The sequence below is a fragment of the Mesoplodon mirus genome (assembly GCF_964341445.2).
Source record: "Mesoplodon mirus genome assembly, chromosome: 13".
Taxonomy (NCBI): Eukaryota; Metazoa; Chordata; class Mammalia; order Artiodactyla; family Ziphiidae; genus Mesoplodon; species Mesoplodon mirus.
This window is the reverse complement of record NC_138989.1, coordinates 35,765,856-35,785,218: the sequence shown is the minus strand read 5'-3', so window position 1 is coordinate 35,785,218 and position 19,363 is coordinate 35,765,856. Positions and strand designations below refer to the sequence as shown.

Sequence of the window (19,363 nt, the reverse complement as noted above, 5' to 3'; positions counted from 1 at the left end):
CTGGACCCAGTCCACCTAAATCAGACCCAGTCCGGTTCCAGACCCTGTTGGTTCTTAAGTTGGACCGTGTCCTACTCCAGCTGGTAACAACAGTTTCCAGTGTGTCACCTGGGGGGTGGGAAAAGGATTGAGCCAGCAAACCTCAACAAATGGGATTGCAGACAGGGGCTCCACATAAATGGGAACTTGGAACTGCCACTAACAGTTCCCATGTGAATAGATTCTTGGGGCAGAATCAAGGGCTGGAGTTACCAGTCAAATAGGAAAGGTGTGGAAAGCCAGTTATATCTGGAGCCTTGACACAAATAGAGCAGAGTTCAGAACTGAGAGGAACTTACCCACAGCCCTCAGAAACAGTGAGAAAGACAGTGAACCAAAGGCTTCACGGGTACCACACCTGCATTTCTCATTGTCCCTGAGACCCTATCAGAAGTTCACTTTGGATCCCGTTGCTGCAACCAAAACTGTTAGAAAAATTCAACTGAGTAAATCTGAAGATCAAATTGGCTTTGTTCAGTGATTCATGTTTCGGGCAACATCCTATCTAGCGAGTAGAAAAGAATTCCAAGGAGCTACAGAAAAGAAAAGGTTTTTAAAGGCAGGGTAGGGGGTGGCGGGGGACAAAGAAGTCATAAATTTAAAAAGGATTATTTCAGGCAAGGTGGCAAGGTCACCTCCCTTTATGGGATACAAGGTTTTTATTAGGCAGATTACCTCACTGATGCTGACCAGGAAATTCCAAAAGGACCAGTAAAGATTACGTTCCTGGGGAAGGTTGAAACTGCAATTAGGTTAAGTATTAAGACCCTTTTAGTGACATAGGCTTAGCTCAAGTGACTCCATTTAGAGCCTGTTGTTTGTTTGGTTTTTTATAAGTTTTTTTAAATATATTTATGGACTTTTTATTTATTGATTTATTTTTGGCTGTGTTGGGTCTTCGTTGCTGTGCGGACTTTCTCTAGTTGCAGCGAGCAGGGGCTACTCTTCATTGTGGTGCGCGGGCTTCTCGTTGCAGTGGCTTCTCTTGTTGCGGAGCACAGGCTCAGTATTCATGGCGCACAGGCTTAGTTGCTCCGCAGCACGTGGGATCTTCCCGGACCAGGGAATGAACCTGTGTCCCTTGCATTGGCAGGCAGATTCTTAACCACTGCGCCACCAGGGAAGTCCCGGTTGTTTCTTTTTAACATTCCTTTCTGTTAATTTCATATAAACACAGAAAATAGTATTTCAGAAACATGAAGTTTACCTTAGCTCCACCTTTCACATAGCTTGAAAGTTTAACAATAAAACTATTCCTCCAACCTGCTGTACAGAGCCCAAAAACTAAAATAAATTGCTAAATCTAAAATTCCTTGGTAATTTATTAGGTGGTAATGTATTCCCAGTTGTGAATTGTTTAAGGGGAAAAAAAGCTCATAATAACACATTAATAGGCTTTCATTTATTTGAAAACAGAACATTTGATCTTATATCACCTCATCTCTCCTGAATGACATGAACTGCTTCTTGCTTGCCAGTACTTTTCTCTGCTTAGTGGTAAGAACTAAGAAAAGCATCCTGGAATAAATACTACATCAGAAAACCTAGGTTCTACCCACTTCTTCCTAGTTCAACCACTTAGTGGCTCTATAACCTTTCATGGATCCTTTTTTAACAAGTATTGTTCATCTGAACCACAGACCAGAAAATGATTTGAGTGATTACATTTCTGGAGGTCAGAAGTCTAAAATGGTCCCTCCGGGCTGCACTCCTTCTAGAGGGTCTAGGGAGGAATCCAGTTCCTTGCCTTTTCCACCTTCCAGAGGTCACCTGCAGTCCTTGGGTTGCAGCCTCTTCCTCCATCTTCAAAGCCAGCAACACAGCATCGTCTGTCCTTTCTGAGCTCTCTTTTGTCCTTATGTCTTCTCTCTCTGACTCCCACACTGCCGATTCCCTCTTACAAAGACTGTTGTACATTGGACCCACCAGGATAATGCAGAATAATCTCCTTTTCTCAAAATCCTTTACTCAGTCACATCTTCAAAGTTCCATTTACCATGTAAGATAGCATATTCACAAGTTCTGGTGATCAGGACATGGACACCTTTGAGGAGTCAGCCTACCACACCTGGGAGCAAACAAAAATTCATTAACAGTAAAATGGATAAGTAAATGTTGGTATATTCATTCAACAGAATGTTATATAGCAGTATATGAATAAACTATAGCTATATGCATTAACATGAATGAATCTCAAAATTCTGTGTGGAAAAAAAACCAAGTCATAACACATTACATTTAATATCATTCAATAAACATGAAGGTTAAAACCAGGTACCACTAAACTAGTATATCATTTATATATTTAATCTGTGTGTGTGTAGTAAAAGTATAAAGAAAAGTACCTTTCAGGAGAATGGTTGTGTCAGGGAGAAAAGAGGGTATAAGATTAGGAAAGGGCACAAAAGGAGTCTGCTAGGTGGATGCAAGAGTATTCTTTTTATTCCTGTTCTTACAAATGTTATGCTCTTATTTGTAGATTTCACAATTAAACACTTTAAAAGAAATTAATGTTTTTACATTAACAATTGTTAATTGTTTCCACTAGAAACATCTTGAGGAGCAGATTGCTAAAGCTGATAGAGAGTATGAAGAATACACGTCTGAAGATCTCTTGGACAATATTAGAGAGATTGGAGACAAGTATAAGAAGAAAGCTGCTCTACTTAAGGCTTCTGATGAATGAAGATAAAATGTTGATTAAGCGAGAACTTTATTAACAGTGGAAATTTTGAAATGTCCTTTGTAGGTTTGAAAAATCTCTAGCATATCCTATATTCCTCCTTACAGTAAAGTCTCATGACCACATCTTCCCAAGCCCGTGAAATATTTTTATATCTTTTATAAATCTAGTTCATTAACTTAAGGTATGTATAACCTGAAATTATGATAACTGGTTGGATTGTTATCTTTAGATATGAAAGACCAATTATATTATGTACCTGGAGTTAATAAACTTACATCAATAAAGTGTGTTTTTCCCATGATCTCTCTGCCTAACTTGAGATGGTTAGAAAAATAGGTATTTTGAATTAAACCAGGAATCAGCAAACTAACTGTGGGCCAAATCTAATCACACCCATTCACTTACATACCATCTATGACTGCTTTCCCATTGCAAGAGCAGAGTTAAGTATGTGTGACAGAGATCATGTGCCTGAAAAGCCAAAAATGTATACTATCTGGCCCTTTACAGAAAGTTTGCCAATCCCTGGGATAAACCATACAAAGGTTGGCACTGACTGACTAAAATACTTTCCTAATCACTTTGGACACAGAGACCCACTCCTTATCCAGAGGTAAGAAGCTAAAGTTCTTTCTGGCTTCATGCCATCTTTACTCTGAAGTAAGTAGAAGAATATGGAATGCGAGAATCAGAAGAAATAATCTTGTTTAACCCCCTCATTTTAGAGATGAAAGTATATTCCTAGAGAAGTTCTGATTTACTCATGTCATGCGTCTTAGTGTTAGAGGCCACCCTGAGCTTCTTGAACCTGCACACAATCCTGAGTACAGCCACAGGAGCCCTGAAACGTCAATGTTCTGGATGGTGAGAGAGTCATGTTAGAAAGTGGGATTTTTAGACAGGTCTAAGTTGTTAGGAAGCTCCTCCTTAAATTGAACTAGAATCTGCCTCCAGTTGAATTTCTATTCTTTTAACTTTATTCCAACTCTAATATAAGTCAGAATGAAGAACATGGTAAAATGAAACGTAAGCAATATACAGAACGGGATTCCAGCAACATTTTATGAAGAGAGGGCATTCAGCCTGACAGCGTGGAAACAAAGACAGGTCGTTGCTGGGAGATAATAGGTATGGCAAGATTAAAGGTTACCAATGTATTCAACAATCTTGACTCCAACATCCAATAGAACTTGCTTCAATGTTGGAAGTATTCTGCCTGCACTATCCTGTATGATACCCGCTATATGAATCTATTGTGTACTCAAGTGATATATATGTATGACAAAATAAAGACTCAGAGCTTTGCCACTCAGAACATGGTATGGAAATAGCATCAGCATCACCTTGGAGCTTGTTAAAAATGCAGACCCTTGGCCCCACCCCACACCTACTGAATCAGAATCTGTACCTTTTACAGGTATTGACATAGATTGTACATATTTAAACTTTTCATTAAGTTCTGACATACATATACACTCCCATAAAGTCAAAATCACAGTCGAGCTAATGAATATATCTATCACCTCTAAAAGTTTCCTCGTTGCCCTTTGCAATACTTTCTCTTGCCTCTACCTGACACCTGCCTGACACCCATCCCCAGGCAAGCACTGATCTCCCTTCTATTACTATAGATTAGTTTGCATTTTCTAGAATTTTCTATAAATAGAATCATATAGTATGTACATTTGTATGGCTTCTTTCAGAAAATTGTGAGGTCCATGTTGCACTGTATATCAGTAGTTCATACCTTTTCATTGCTGAGTAGTGTTTCATTGTATGTATATATCGAGTTTGTTTATCCATGTACCTGTTGATGGACATTTGTGTTGTTTACAGTTTGGGGCTATTATAAATAAAGTCATTATGAACGTTCATGTACAGATGTTTACATGGACATATCCTTTCATTTCTCTTGGGTAAACACCTAGGAGTGGAATGGCTAGTTCACGTATGGTAGATGCATATTTAACTTTCATGAAACTTAGAAAATGTTTCCTAAAGTGGTTGTATCATATGTTCCTACCTGCGGCGTATGAGTTGCTCACATCCTTAACCACACTGTATGGTTTTAGTTTAGCCATCCTAAGGGTGTGTGGTTCTATCTACTGTGATATTAATTTGCATTTCCCTAATGACCAAAGGTGTTAAGCATCATTTCATGTGCTGTTTTTTCAACCATATGTGTTTTATATTTTTTTTCTCCCAGTCTGTGACTTGCCTTCTCATTTTCTTAATAGTGTCTTTTGAAGAACAGAAGTATTAAATTTTGATGAGACCCAATTTATCACTTTTTTTTAAATACTTTTTTTTTTTTTTTTTTTTTTTTTTGCGGTACGCGGGCCTCTCACTGTTGTGGCCTCTCCCGTTGCGAAGCACAGGCTCCGGACGCTCAGGCTCAGCGGCCATGGCTCACGGGCCCAGCCGCTCCGTGGCATGTGGGATCTTCCCGGACTGGGGCACAAACCCATGTCCCCTGCATCGGCAGGTGGACTCTCAATCACTGCGCCACTAGGGGAGTCCAATACTTTCTGCATTTTGTGTAGTATTTAAGGAATCTTTGCCAGCATCACTGTGATTTACACCTATGTTTTATTCTAGAAGTCTTATAGTTTTGACTACTAAATCAAATCAGAAGTCAAATGTGCATTTTAAAAAGGTCTCCGAGGGGGCTTCCCTTCCCTGGTGGCACAGTGGTTAAGAATCTGCCTGCCAATGCAGGGGACACGGGTTCGAGCCCTGGTCTGGGAAGATCCCACATGCCGCGGAGCAGAGCCCGTGCGCTACAACTACTGAGCCTGATCTCTAGAGCCCATGAGCCACAACTACTGAGCCCACATGCTGCAACCACTGAAGCCCGCGCGCCTAGATCCCGTGCTTCGCAACAAAAGAAGCCACTGCAATGAGAAGCCAGCGTGCCGCAACTAGAGAAAGCCCGCACGCAGCACCGAAGACCCGACGCAGCCAAAAATAAAATAAAAATTTTTAATTACTATTAAAAAAAAATTCTGAGTTGTCATATGTACGTTAAAATTTGAGGTGCACTGCTTTAAAAGAAAAAGTCACCACTAGTTAAATATTATCCATAATGTGATACTATTTAATAGTGACTCTAGGAATGACAGAAAAATTATACTAAGTTTAACCAAAGTGATAACCTCAGCACAACTTGGGACGTGCTCAAGAGACAGAAGTGATCAATGTACTTGCACTTTTCACTTCACGTTTTTTACCTCACTCTACACGCTTTCTTCTGAATTCCTAAGCACACGCTTATCTCCAGAACTAACACCATTAAAGTACAATAGATGTTCCAGTTACAAGTTCCAAGAATCCTAGAGTCAGAAAAGCCTTTAGATATGCAATTCAACCTTCCAATCAATGAGGAACACTTCCCACAGTATTTTTGTAGATGGTTACCTGGCCCTCTTCTGAATACTTTGGTGATAGGACTGCTTCCAAATGGCTCGTTACTTCGAAGCATTTGATGGCTAAGCACCACTGCTTGCCTGAAAGTTCTGTCTCATATTGGACCAAAATCTGCCTTCATGTAACTTCCTCCAGTTACAACTTTTTGTCATACAACAGTAGGATTGTCATAGTTTCCAGTTCCACTTTGGGACATCAACTGCCTATTATTGTTTATGTTATGTTTGATCCTGTGTTTAATTAAGTCAGTCTCTCCCAAATTGCTTTGATCTCTGTTACTTTACCTTGCTTTCAATGTTACTCTTTTAAGTTTTTCCTCTATAGAAATATTTTTTCTTTTCTTTTTTAATTTTGAAATAATTTGACTTTTAAAAAGTTGTAAGACTAATACAAATAACCCCCTTCACACAAATCCCCTAGCTAATATTTTACTACACTTATTTATCGTTCTCTCCCCCTGCCCTCCCTATTTTTTTATTTATTTATTCAGCTAGCTAGCTAGCTCTGTATCTTGACTCACTTGTAAGTTGCAGACATGATACCCCTTTACCTCTAAATACTTCAGTGTATATTTCCTGAAAACAATGACAATCTCATATAACCATAAGACAATTTCAAAATCAGGAAATTAATATTGGTATGTTATTACCTAATCTACAGAACTTACTCAGATTTTGCCAGTTGTCCCAATAATGTCCTTTATTAGGATTTTTTTTCTCCTGGTCCAGGGTCCAGTTCAGAATCACACACTGCATTTAGTTGTCAAATCTATTTAATCTCTTTTACACTGAAAGAGTTCCTTATTCTGTCTTTGACTTTCATGACCTAGACATTTTTGACGTGTCCAGTGATTTATAGACTGTTCTTCAATTTTTGCTTAATGTGTTCGCATGATTAGATAAGATACGTATTCCTTGAAGGACACAACAGAACTGATGTTACATTCTTTTCAGTACATTGCTTCAAAAGTTACGTGATGTTTATGGTTCCATTAATGTTAACTTTAATCACTTGGTTTGGGTGGTCCGCAAGTTTACTCTTTTCCCCTTTGTAATTAAGGATATGGGACTTCCCTGGCAGTCCAGTGGTTGAGACTCTGTGCTTCCAATGCAGGGGGCGTGGGTTTGATCCCTGGTCAGGGAACTAAGATCCCACATGCTGCACAGACAAAAAAAAGGAATTGGGGAGGACTATGTAAATATAATGTTTTTCATCAAGTTTTCACCTACTAGTTTCAACATCTATGTGTCTTGAATGAATTATTACTATGTTGCCAAAGAATGATTTTTTTAGAGATGTAATTGACATATGATGTTTCAGGTGTACAACATAATGATTGGATATTTGTATATATTGCAAAATGACCATCACGAGTCTAGTTAACATCCGTCTCCACAAGTAGTTACAATTTTTTTTCTTGTGACGAGAACTTTTAATATCTACTCTTAGAAACTTTCAAATATACAATATAGTATTATAAACTATAACCACCATGTGGGGGGCACGGGGAACCGGCTTGGGAGCTCAGCAGGCTTCCCGGCCCCAGCAGATCACCCTCTGCTCCTCTCCCGCTCTTCCCGGAGACTCCCTCCCACCTGCTTCTCCTGATCTCCCTGGCCTCAGGGGCGCCAATCTTGTCTGGCCTCCACTTCTCCTCCCCCCTCAGTCCCCCTACGTCCTACCGGTTCACTCTGGGGTTCCTCCCGTCTCCTTGGGGGTTACAGTCCCCCACTAGCGGCTGGCAGGTGCCCTAGTTGTAGGGAGATGCTAACTCCGGGTCTTCCTGCACTGCCATATTGACTCCTCCCCCCAGATTCTTTTATATATATTATATATATGATTGAATCACTTTGCTGTCCACCTGACATACTGCAAATCAATTAAGCTTCAATAAAAATAAATAAATTAATAATAAACCACACACACACACAAAGAATAGGCACAGACAAAATCACTCGGCCAGTTGTTAAACAGAAGTGCTGTGATGGGTACCTGAGGGACATGGTCATGCTGTCAGAGATGGAAGTTCTGTGTAGGTCCAGTCACAGAGACTCCTACTTACCAAGACTGATCTAGTTACTCCTCCCTCTGAACGTGCACCTTTCAGCCACAGAGACCAACACTGAGCCCCTGATACAGCACTATCCTTGGAGGAGACCAACTGGCCACTAGGTGGCAAATTGACCACATGAAGCCCTGTCCATCCTGGAAGGGCAGCAGTTCATCCTCACCAGGATCAATACCTACTCTGAGTAAGAGTTCCCCTTTCCTGGGACTTCCCTGGTGGCACAGTGGTTAAGAATCTGCCTGCCAATGCAGGGGACACAGGTTTGAGTCCTGGTCCGGGAAGATCCCACATGCCACAGAGCAACTAAGCCCATGCACCACAACTACTGAGCCTGCGGTCTAGAGCCCATGAGCTACTACTGAAGCCCGTGTGCCTAGAGACTGTGTTCCACAACAAGAGAAGCCACTGCAATGAGAACCCCAGGCACCTCAACAAAGAGTAGCCCCCGCTCACCGCAACAAAGACCCGACGCAGCCAAAAATAAATAAATAAAATTTAAAAAAAAATAGAGTTTGCCTTTCCTGCCTGTGGAACATCAACCACACCACTATCTGGGGCTTTTGGAATTCTTGACTCATAGGCATGGAGTTCCATACACTTAACATCTGATCAATGAAGGAAATAGAGGATTGAGCTCGTGACCACGGGAATAGAGGATTGAGCTCGTGACCACGGGACACAACGGTCTATCTTGTACTGGACAATCCAGGGGACTCTTCTTCTAAATGTACAACTGAGATGCAAGCTTAGAGGAAACACTCTGAAGGGATAGGTCCCCATCCTTTAAGATATGACACATTTATGGGAATTCCCTGATGGTCCAGTGGTTAGGACTCAGCGCTTCCACTGCGGTGGCTGGAGTTATATCCCTGGTGAGGGAACTAAGATCCCGCAAGCCGTGGAGCCCAGCCAAAAAAAAAAAAAAAAAAAAAAAGATACAACATATCTATTAAATCAGAGAGCTCTGTGCGGAGCCGTGTCCCCAGTAGGAAGGCTCCATGGGACTGGGAATCAAGGGGTGGAAGCCAACGTTGTTCCACCTGCCATCCCTTCCAGTCACCCATTGAGGACTGTGTGTGTCCCATGCCCCGAGCTGCAAGGTTGAAGCTCCTGCTCCTGTAAGAGACACATTCTCCTTGTAGAAGTTGTGGCGGTGCCAGATCTTCCCCACGTCGTCCTGGTCGGTGATGATGTCCTGCTCTATGAGGTACTTCAGGATCTGGACACTGTACCTGCTTTGGGTCCTGTCCTCCAGGTAGCTGTCCTTCTGGCCCACATCCACCATGAAACCCTGGTGTTGAGGTGCCCAAGGATGGATGGGAACACAGCTAGGGGTCATTATCTCCAGCAAAGCCAGCATTGCACATGCCAAAGCCATGGTGGCTGACAAGCACAGCGATTTCCTCCTGCCTTGGATCCTCTGAGGTTGGGAGCAAAGGAGGGAGAGCCTGAGTGCAGGAGCCCTCGGAGCTGAACTGGCTGAAGCAAGGCCTCCCCGGATTCTTTTTTTTTTTTTTAATTTGGTTATTTATTTGACTGTGCGGGGTCTTAGTTGCAGCATGCGGGATTTTTGTTGCAGCATGTGGGATGTAGTTCCCTGACCAGGGATGGAACCCAGGCCCCCTGCATTGAGAGCATGGAGTCTTAACCACTGGACCAGCAGGGAAGTCCCCTAGGTTCTTAGATGTTGTGTTTTCATCGTCTACAGTTTCAGTTAGTGGTTTCTTTTCATTCAAATAATTGTTTAAAATGGGTTGAAATTTCCACATAAAAGGAGCTTTGTTGCCCTAACTTGTATTAATTTCTATTTATATTGCATGGTGACCAGGGAATGCTATCTTTACTATTTATTGTTTGCACTTTGCTGAGATTTTTCTTTGTGGCCTAGCAGTTTTTGTGAACATTCATAGGCAATTGAAAGCATATTCTCTTTTTTAGGATGTATTATTTGATATATCATTAATCAGATCTACCTTATCAATTATATTATATATAATTATATATTATACATTATCAATTATGTTACTAAGGTTCCCATAATTTGCTTATTTGTATTTACTTGATCTCTCACAGATTGAGAAAAAGAAAGGTTAAGTGATTTTCCAAGTTCTCAATAGTGAATGGAAAAGTTCTTTAGTCAATGGCAAAACAATTCAGGCAGTACGATTTCAGAACCTCAGCTCTGAACTATTATACCACCTGACTTCTGTGGGCATTCGTTAGATTTTTCTCTGTGTGTTATCACTTGGGGGTTAAACAACTTAGTAGGAGAAAGAGAGATCTCCCAGGGGAACAACATGAAACCAATAAAAAAGGCACAGAAGTTTGTGAAGCAATTTAGAAAAGTATCCGGGAAGTCAGGTTATTCTCGGGGAAGCTGAGTAATTGTACAAAATGTAACATTACATTTAGGGGATGTAAATGTAAATGTTACATGTAACTGTTAGGGGCAGGGTGCATGCGGTCAAACTGGGGCTGGTAAGTGGCTAATATCAAGCAACTGAGCAAGTGGGGGACACGCTTCACCAACAGTCTGTAAGAGGGTTATGAGAGTGGGATATTTTATCCCTTGCAGACCTTCCAACCTCCGACTGGAAGGACGATTATCAGTTCTGGGGCAGAAGAGCCCACCCACCAGACAAGTGCAAGGTTAAGATACAAGGAGGGAAGGTCCTGAGTTGTTTGCCCATGAAAGGGAGGTGACAACGCCACTGTGGTGGAGGGCAGGGTGATGAATTGCTCTCCACTGGCAGGTCTTTCAACTAAGAAAGGAGAAAGATATCTGTGCTCAAGGAGCTAGTCTGTTCACTGGTAGAAATGGGTCTGTCTTAGGGAAGCCTTTGGGAATTATGTCTAAAAGAGGATGCAAACAGAGCAATGTCATTATAGGGAAAAATTACTCCCTGCTTATCTTTCAGCCTGAGAAATAGAGTGTCTGTTCTCTACAAATTAGAGGATAAGGTAGTTAATCCAGTGGTCTTAAGAGAAGGCCCCTAGGTCCTTTGCTCATGAGAGTAGAGAATGCAAAACTCCACCAACATGCTGGGAGAGAAGTTCTCTAGGTACCTGCCAGCTTTGCAGTAGGAGAGATGAGGTTAGGTCTGTTTGAGAGACTTGAATTTCAAGGCACCAGGAGGGTCAAAGTTCAAGTTATTTGGACCCTGGAAAAGGAATCCCAGATGTGCTCTTATACCTACACCCTCATGCCTCACCTCTTGGAAGAGGAATTTAGAGAGGTGAAACAGCTGATTATTTGAAATTTTCCATTCTCAGCCAAGCAAGGAAAGCTGTGGAAATGAATCAGGCCAGAAATGAAGTTGGCCGTGGAGAAGGGGGCGAGGCTGAAGTGGCTCTGACACTTTGAGCAGGAAGGTAGTAAGGGGGCTTCTAGGGGCAGGGAGAGTTGGGGAACTCCAATTCTATGAGACAGCACTCAGAGAGGAAGAAGCCACCAGAGCCAGCAAAAGCCAGTTAAAGCCACCAACCAAAGAAAAGACCACCAGGCCACACCTATAGAAAAAAGTTGGGTTTATTGAACTCGCTGCAGTGAGGAAGAACTAATCATGGGATGTCTCAGTAAGACAGAGTGGGGTTCGGGCTCATGCTGGTTGATTCTAAGAAAGGATGGCTTGTTAGTCATTTTTGCAACTGCAGCATAGCCTTAGTTATGTTTGGTTAGAGACACTGTCTTGTTGGCCTGACTGCATCTTGTTGAAAACATTGTCTATCACGGTCCGACTTCTAGCAGAGTGGCTTTGCTCTTTCTCAGGTCCTAATTAGAGTTAGAGGTCCTGGTTGGGGAAGGTAATTTGGCTGACTAGAAAGCCATGGAAAAGCCTCAGTAGGGTTGTGGTTCTAGAAGAGCACTCAAGGAAAAAGTCAGCTGAGCAGAGGAAAATGGGGAATTTAGCTTACATGGAGATAACAGGCCACTCAGCAGTTGTTGGAATATCTAAGGTGATCCTCACCTCGGATACCCAGGAGCTGTTTCCTGCACTTCCACGGGTGTTCTGCTCTGTGAGAAGACTTAGGCACATGGGGAAAGAACAGCAAAATTATACTGAGCATGTACTGTACTTCCCCTTCCTGTTGTGGTTGGCTTTGAGTTAGAACACCTTGAGGAATTTGGCTTTGAGTAGCAAGGAGTTTCTGTCTCAGGCTAGCAAAGCTGGAGACAATACACTATTTGGTATAAACTTCCCTTTGTTCTGAAAAAGCAACAGGGTTGGACAGATTTAGTTTTGCAACGTAAGGCAAAAACGTTCTTGAAAATGGAAAGGGTTGAGATGCTATGAATCTGAAAGTCTAAAACGTTCACGGGACCCTGTATGTATATGTGCACGTGAATGTGCGTGTATGTGTGTATATATGTGATTCTGCTTGAGTTCTTTCTTCTTTTTTGAGAAGCCTTTTTTTTTTTTTAGATTTAGAGCACAGGAACAGGAGGAAGGACACACCCAACAGCTGTAGAAGCAGGAAACATCTACTCTAAAACTGAAGAACAAAAACATGAAAACTGAGAGTATTTTTTGCGTATTTTGCTCCAACTAAACTTCTTTGAAAAAGTCCAGGCTTCATCTATGTATAATTGGGAATGGAGATGCGATGTGCAATGAATCCAGTGTGATTTATGCAGTTTCATTTCTACAAACTTACCGTTTGCTTTGGAGAATATTTCTTCTCTAGATTACATTCCAGAAGTATTAGGAGCTAAGTCCCATGGGACAGCAGTGGGGCAATTATAGGAGTGATGTTCACTTCAAGCTGGGGGAGGGTCTATAAAGAGGAACTGGCCTGGGCTTGGCAAAGGTCAACTTGAACTATTGATGAGAGTGTTTAGAACTAAAGGAAAAAAAAAAAAAAAAGACTTGAGGAATGTGAAAAGTACAAGCCATCCTTGGTTTTCATAATTTATATGGTTATGTAAAAGTAAATGAGCTACTTGCTATAATACTTATGTATCTCTTGTGGGGATGCTACATTCTAACTCTGTAACAGGCCAACTGCAACTCTCTAACAGGCCAACTGCCCTGTAGGGGGAGGATGAGAAATATCCAGTTTTTAGGAAGAGCTTAGATCTCTTTCGGGAAAGTGAAACCTAGATAGAAAATAGAAACTCTCCATGGGGAAAACCTGTGTTTTCCCTCTGGGCTTTGTTTGGGGACTACATTTTTTAAATTAATTTATTTATTTGTTTATTCATTTTTGGCTGTGTTGGGTCTTCGCTGCTGTGCACGGGTTTTCTCTAGTTGCGGCGCGCAGTCTTCTCATTGCGGTGGCTTCTCTTGTTGCGGAGCGTGGACTAGGCACACAGACTTCAGTAGTTGTGGCACACGGACTTAGTTGCTCCACGGCATGTGGGATCTTCCTGGACCAGGGCTCGAACCTGTGTCTCCTGCCTTAGCAAGAGGATTCTTAACCACTGCGCCACCAGGGAAGCCCCTATATATATATTTTTAATTGGAGTAAAATTGCTTTATAACGTTGTGTTAGTTTCTGCTGTACAATGAAGTGAATCAGCTATATGTATGTAGACATGTTCTGGGAACTACCAATTGTTAGAGGAAGATTTCTCTGCCCATTTGAAGGCAAGTGCTATACGCTGCAAATGATTCATTTTGTAAATCAGACTATACAGTCTTTTATATATTCATCACGCTTTTTGTCTTCTTTGGTCCAGTATTTCTCAAAATGTCATATCTGGACTACCTCTGTTAGAACCACCTGGAAGTTGTCAAAAATAAAAATTCCTAGTCCCAGGCTTCCCTGGTGGCGCAATGGTTGAGAATCCGCCTGCCAATGCAGGGGACACGGGTTCGAGCCCTGGTCCGGGAAGATCCCACATGCCGCAGAGCAACTAAGCCCGTGAGCCACAACTACTGAACTCTGCGCGCCTAGAGCCCGTGCTCTGCAACAGGAGAGGCCACCGCGGTGAGAAGCCCGCACACCACAACAAAGACACAACCCAGCCAAAAATAAATAAATAAATTTATTTTAAAAAAAAATTCCTAGTCCCATACTTGATTGATTTAAAATATCTGGGTATGAGGACTTCCCTGTTGGTCCAGTGGCTTAGACTCCACCATCCTAGTGCAGGGGGCCCGGGGTCCATCCTTGGTGGGGAACTAGATCCCACATGCCACAACTAAGAGTTTGTATGCTGCAACTAAAGCTCCCGCATGCCGCAACTAAGACACAGCACAACCAAATAAATAAATAAATAAATATTAAAAAGTAAAATAAGAGACTTCCCTGGTGGCGCTGTGGTTAAGAATCTGCCTGCCAATGCAGGGGACATGGGTTCGAGCCCTGGTCCGGGAAGATCCCACATGCCACAGAGCAACTAAGCCCATGCACCACAACTACTGAGCCTGTGCTCTAGAGCCTGTGAGCCACAACTACTGAGCCCACGTGCCACAACTACTGAAGCCTGCATGCCTAGAGCCCGTGCTCCTCAACAAAGACAAGCCACCCCAATGAGAAGCTCGTGAACTGCAACGAAGAGTAGCCCCTGCTCGCTGCAACTAGAGAAAGCCCGCACGCAGCAACGAAGACCCAACGCAGCCAAAAATAAATAAATTAATAAATAAATTTATTTTAAAAAATAAATTAAATAAAATATCTAGGTATGGAAGCTAAGAATCTGTGTCTTAAACACCCCTTACAGGTTTTCCTTATGCATACTACAGTCTGAATACCCCAGCAGAATCTCAGCTGTGCTGCCAGGAATTAAAGAGGGATCTATGTTCATGAAGGTGTTAGAGTCTTAAAGAGGAGCTAGTGGTGTCAGCAGCAGAAAGAGATTCCCCAGGGGAAGTTTGGAGCTTTGAAGTCTTCTATCTTATAGAGCCTGTGTATAAATTTGCCTTCTGTTGCCAAATGTGGAGCTTTTAGTTTGTTATTGCAAGAGGTGATGAGTTCCTGTAAGCTTTGAGTCTTTCTTTCTAAAGAAGCCTAGAAATACCTTATTTATTATGTGCCACCAGATGAAGCCTGAGACGTCCAAGTTGGGCGGCTGTTAAATCCTTAAGAAGGTAACCCTATTTGAGGCAGGCAACATCTTTCTGCAACAATTTGAGTAGGATCCCCCTTGGGTGTTCAGTCCCATTTTCCCCAAGTACTACAATCTTGGATACTTCCAGGTATCTACAATGTTGGATACTTCCAAGTATCCAACATTTTATTTGGAGCCCAAGTCAAATGTTAGAAACTACTTGACCTGACTGCTATGTGTCTTCACAGGCCCTATGATGCACCTGAGTGACCACACAGGGCTGACAAGAGCCCCATTAACAGTGACTATTTCCCCCTATAACACTTCCTCCTTGCCTCAGACACCTGCCATGCCAACCCACTAACTCCATGCTTACGTGCTATCAGTCCTATCCTTGCTGCATCCTTTCTTTTCTTCTGCATGCTTTATCCTGTTACTAATCTCCTATAGAAACAAAACTGGCACTTTGTTCTGCTTCCAAAATGATTAAGCACGTCATATACTACAGTTAGGAACATGATAAAACCATTTTGCACTCCTAGATAAACTGAAAATAGTAGGGTCATCCTGACCGGTTCTGGTCTCCAGAATAATAAACCCTGAAAATTTTCTTACAAACCTGGACTCTTGAGACAATGTTATCCCTGATCTTTGTTATGCTGGTGTCTGAAAGCACAGGTGACTTTTGTAAATATGGTTGTTGTGTGAGAGAGTTGGTGTGGGGTTTTTTTCCGCACCATGAACAGACTAATGAAAACTTGGTACCCTGGATAGTTTGGCCTTTTTTCCCCTTTAAATATTTGTGTTTTGAATTTGGTAAGCCAGTCTTTCTGGCTTCTTCAGAAAGAAGTCTAACACTCTTGCACTGAGGGCAAGTAAATTTGTCCTTCCTTTCTTCAAGGCAACAGTCTCTAGGGACTTCCCTGGTGGTGCAGTGGTTAAGAATCCACCTGCCAATGCAGGGGACATGGATTTTAGCCCTGATCCGGGAAGATCCCACATGCCGCGGAGCATTTAAGCCCGTGCACCACAACTACTGAGCCTGCACTCTAGAGCCCTCGAGCCACAACTACTGAGCCCACATGCCACAACTACGGAAGCCCGCATGCCTAAAACACGTGCTCTGCATCAAGAGAAGCCACTGCAGTGAGAAGCCTATGCACTGCAATGAAGAGTAACCCCCACTCGCCACAACTAGAGAAAGCCCACGCACAACAACGAAGACCTAACACAGCCAAAAATAAATAAATTTATTTATTTAAAAAAAAAAAACAGTCTCTGGAGTCTTCCTGGGACAATACCAGTCTTTTGTATTGTTCCCTCCAGAATCCCTTCCATTGCATCAAGATCACTTACATGTCTCCTCCTCCTCATCTACCCAGTGGCCTAAACCCAAAACCTGGAGTCATCCTTGACTCCTACCTCTCCTCAGTCCCTTCTCTTATCTTCTGAAAGCCTTTCATATAGGTCTATAACCCAACCATGACTTCTTTTATTTACTTATTTATTCATTTATTTGTTTAGGGGTGAGAGTTTTTATTTTTTTAACCTGTTGCTTTTTTGAAAACATCTTTATTGAGCTATAATTCCCATACCATAAAATTCACTCCTTTAATGGATACAAGCGATGATTTTATGTATATTCATGGAGTTGCACAATCACTGCCACCATCTGATTTTAGATATTTTTTATCACCTCCCCCACAAAAGAAACCAGTACCCTTTAGCAGTTAACCATAATCTCTTGCCTGGGTTTCTATAACAGCCTCCAACAAGTTATTAGGTAAGCCCTTATAATCCATTCTCTATACTACAGCTCGAGAGAACTTGCTGAAGTGCAAATGTAAGCATGCCCCATCTGAGATTAAAAACCTTCAATAGCTCCTGGCTCCCACTGTCACCCTGACAGAGTACAGAATCTTCTGGTGAGTCCAGGCCTTTAAGGATCTGACTCCTTTCTTAATTCTGGAATAAACAGTATTTTAGTATCATCTGGGGACCATGATGGACCTCAGAAAATCAGTGAACCCCATGAATGTGTATGCAAAAGTTGGTATGTTCTCAGACATGTTCAGTGTAATGATAAATTGCATTCGACTTTGCAAGGTTTAGAATATCTGGAAGAGCAGATTAATTATATATAGTTTTCCTTATTATAGTTTTGTATTGTTTGTATTTTTATCTATTGAGTGGGAAACAGTCATATTTTCAGAGCTTGAGGTGTCTAAAGATCATTTTGGCCCAGGAGGTGTTGAAGAGGCAGAGGCAGGCCCCCCGGGGCAGGAAAGTCTTACTTTGGGGAATAAGGTCTAAACTGAGTCCAGTGAGCTAAACTAAGGGTGTGGGGAGGTGGCTGGTAGCGAAAGGAAGAGCTGGGAAGGGCCACGGAAATCTGTGGGAGGGCAGAGTAGAATGTCAGTGCCACAGCAAGGCTGGTCATTATTTCCTGGGCCACTGGCTCCTTGGGAGGACAGAGGTGGGGGGCAGGGAGAGCTTTTTCCTTGTTCATCTTTGAAACCCCAGCACCTGACACACGATATGCATGTAATTAATTGGCAACAAATGCTGAATGGACTAATGAATAAATGAATGAACACTTCTAATAAGGCATCACAGTTTTCTATGTTTCTTGTCTGTTTTATTCATCTCTGTCTTGTTAATCTTGTGCTCAGTATTTGTGGAATTGCCCTGAGTTACATAGCTGAGAGAGGGGGTAAGTTTGACGCTTGGGAGCAAGTGTTCTCACTTCTAACTCAGTTTTCATGCCCCTAACACCACATCACTTCTTTAGTGCTGTATCATTAAAACAAGATGTTTATTATAAGGTGCTCCTCCTCTGAGTGCTTCTCAGAGGCTCACAAACCGCAATTTCTTGTCTAACAATCCAGTTTCGCTCCTTTTTAGTCACTCCTCTTATTAGTAAGCAACATTTTTTTTTAAGCAGCGAGTTTCAAATATTCAAAACCATCAGCCAGCCCTGTATTTTAGGTAACTATAGATATTTTAGCTAATTTATTTAAAAAAGCACTTTTGAGTCTGCTATAGTACTTAATGTCAGCCCTCATACTACAATGTCTCAGTGGTAACAGATGCCATCTGAAAAAGAGCTTGGTGTATTTGCCAATATAGAACTTTACCTCCAAATTCTAACTGATCAAAATAAGATCTATTAAAACTGAAACTTTCAGAAAAGTTTGCCCAAATTTCAAACAAAACTAACAAACATTAGTGTTTATTTTGAATTAGATTTATGGTTTTCACCAGACTATGATAAGTTTTCAAAACAATGACACATCTTACTATTTCAGCACTTCAGGATTTCAAGGAAATTTAACACTTGTGTATATACATAGAGGTTATACAGAGGTCTCAATTAATGGAAAAATGATAGTTCACAATATTATATGAGCCCCAAATGAACTTATCTGTAGTGTATAAGTGTTCAAGCTTTGGAGTCAGATAAATTTGGATTTTAGTCCTGGCTCTGTCAATTACTAGCCATATGACCTTGGGCAAGTGATTTATCCTTTATGTCTCAGTTTCCTCAATTCTAATATGGGAATAATACTTATCTAGCAGAATTAATTGGTATAAGTGCTTCAATCACTTAATGAATGGCAGCTATTAATACGATAACATTCATAGTAGGAATATTAATCCCTAACATATCAACTGGGGTTTTTATTTACAAGGAAAGGAAACTCTCTCTGGCTCTTTTAAAAGCAGAAACAGGAACTTCCCTGGTGGTCCAGTGGTTAAAACCCCATGCTTTCAATACAGGGGGCCTGGGTTTGATCCCTGGTTGAGGAACTAAAAATCCCACATGCTGCCTGGCATGGCCAAAATTTTTTTTTTTTAATTAAAAAGGGTAAGCTGGGATGAAGTGAGAGAGAGGCATGGACATATATACACTACCAAATGTAAAACAGATAGCAAGTGGGAAGCAGCCACATAGCACAGGGAGATCAGTTCGGTGCTTTGTGACCACCTAGAGGGGTGGGATAGGGAGGGTGGGAGAGAGACTCAAGAGGGAGGAGATATGGGGATATATGTATATGTATAGCTGATTCACTTTGTTATAAAGCAGAAACTAACACACCATTGTAATGCAATTATACTCCAATAAAGATGTTAAAAAATAATTAAAAAA

The 19,363-nt window shown here is 41.7% G+C and overlaps 1 protein-coding gene across 1 annotated transcript in view; it reads left to right on the top strand.

Moving 5' to 3' along the window:
* The window catches only part of NDC80 (NDC80 kinetochore complex component), a 62,332-nt gene extending 57,667 nt beyond the window's left edge, over window positions 1–4,665 (top strand). Inside the window, exon 17 of the mRNA XM_082640539.1 lies at window positions 2,588–4,665. Within this exon, the coding sequence (XP_082496665.1) occupies window positions 2,588–2,725 (138 nt within the window). The 3' untranslated portion in view covers window positions 2,726–4,665. The remainder of the gene's footprint in view (window positions 1–2,587) is intronic.
* Window positions 4,666–19,363: the final 14,698 nt, after the last annotated feature.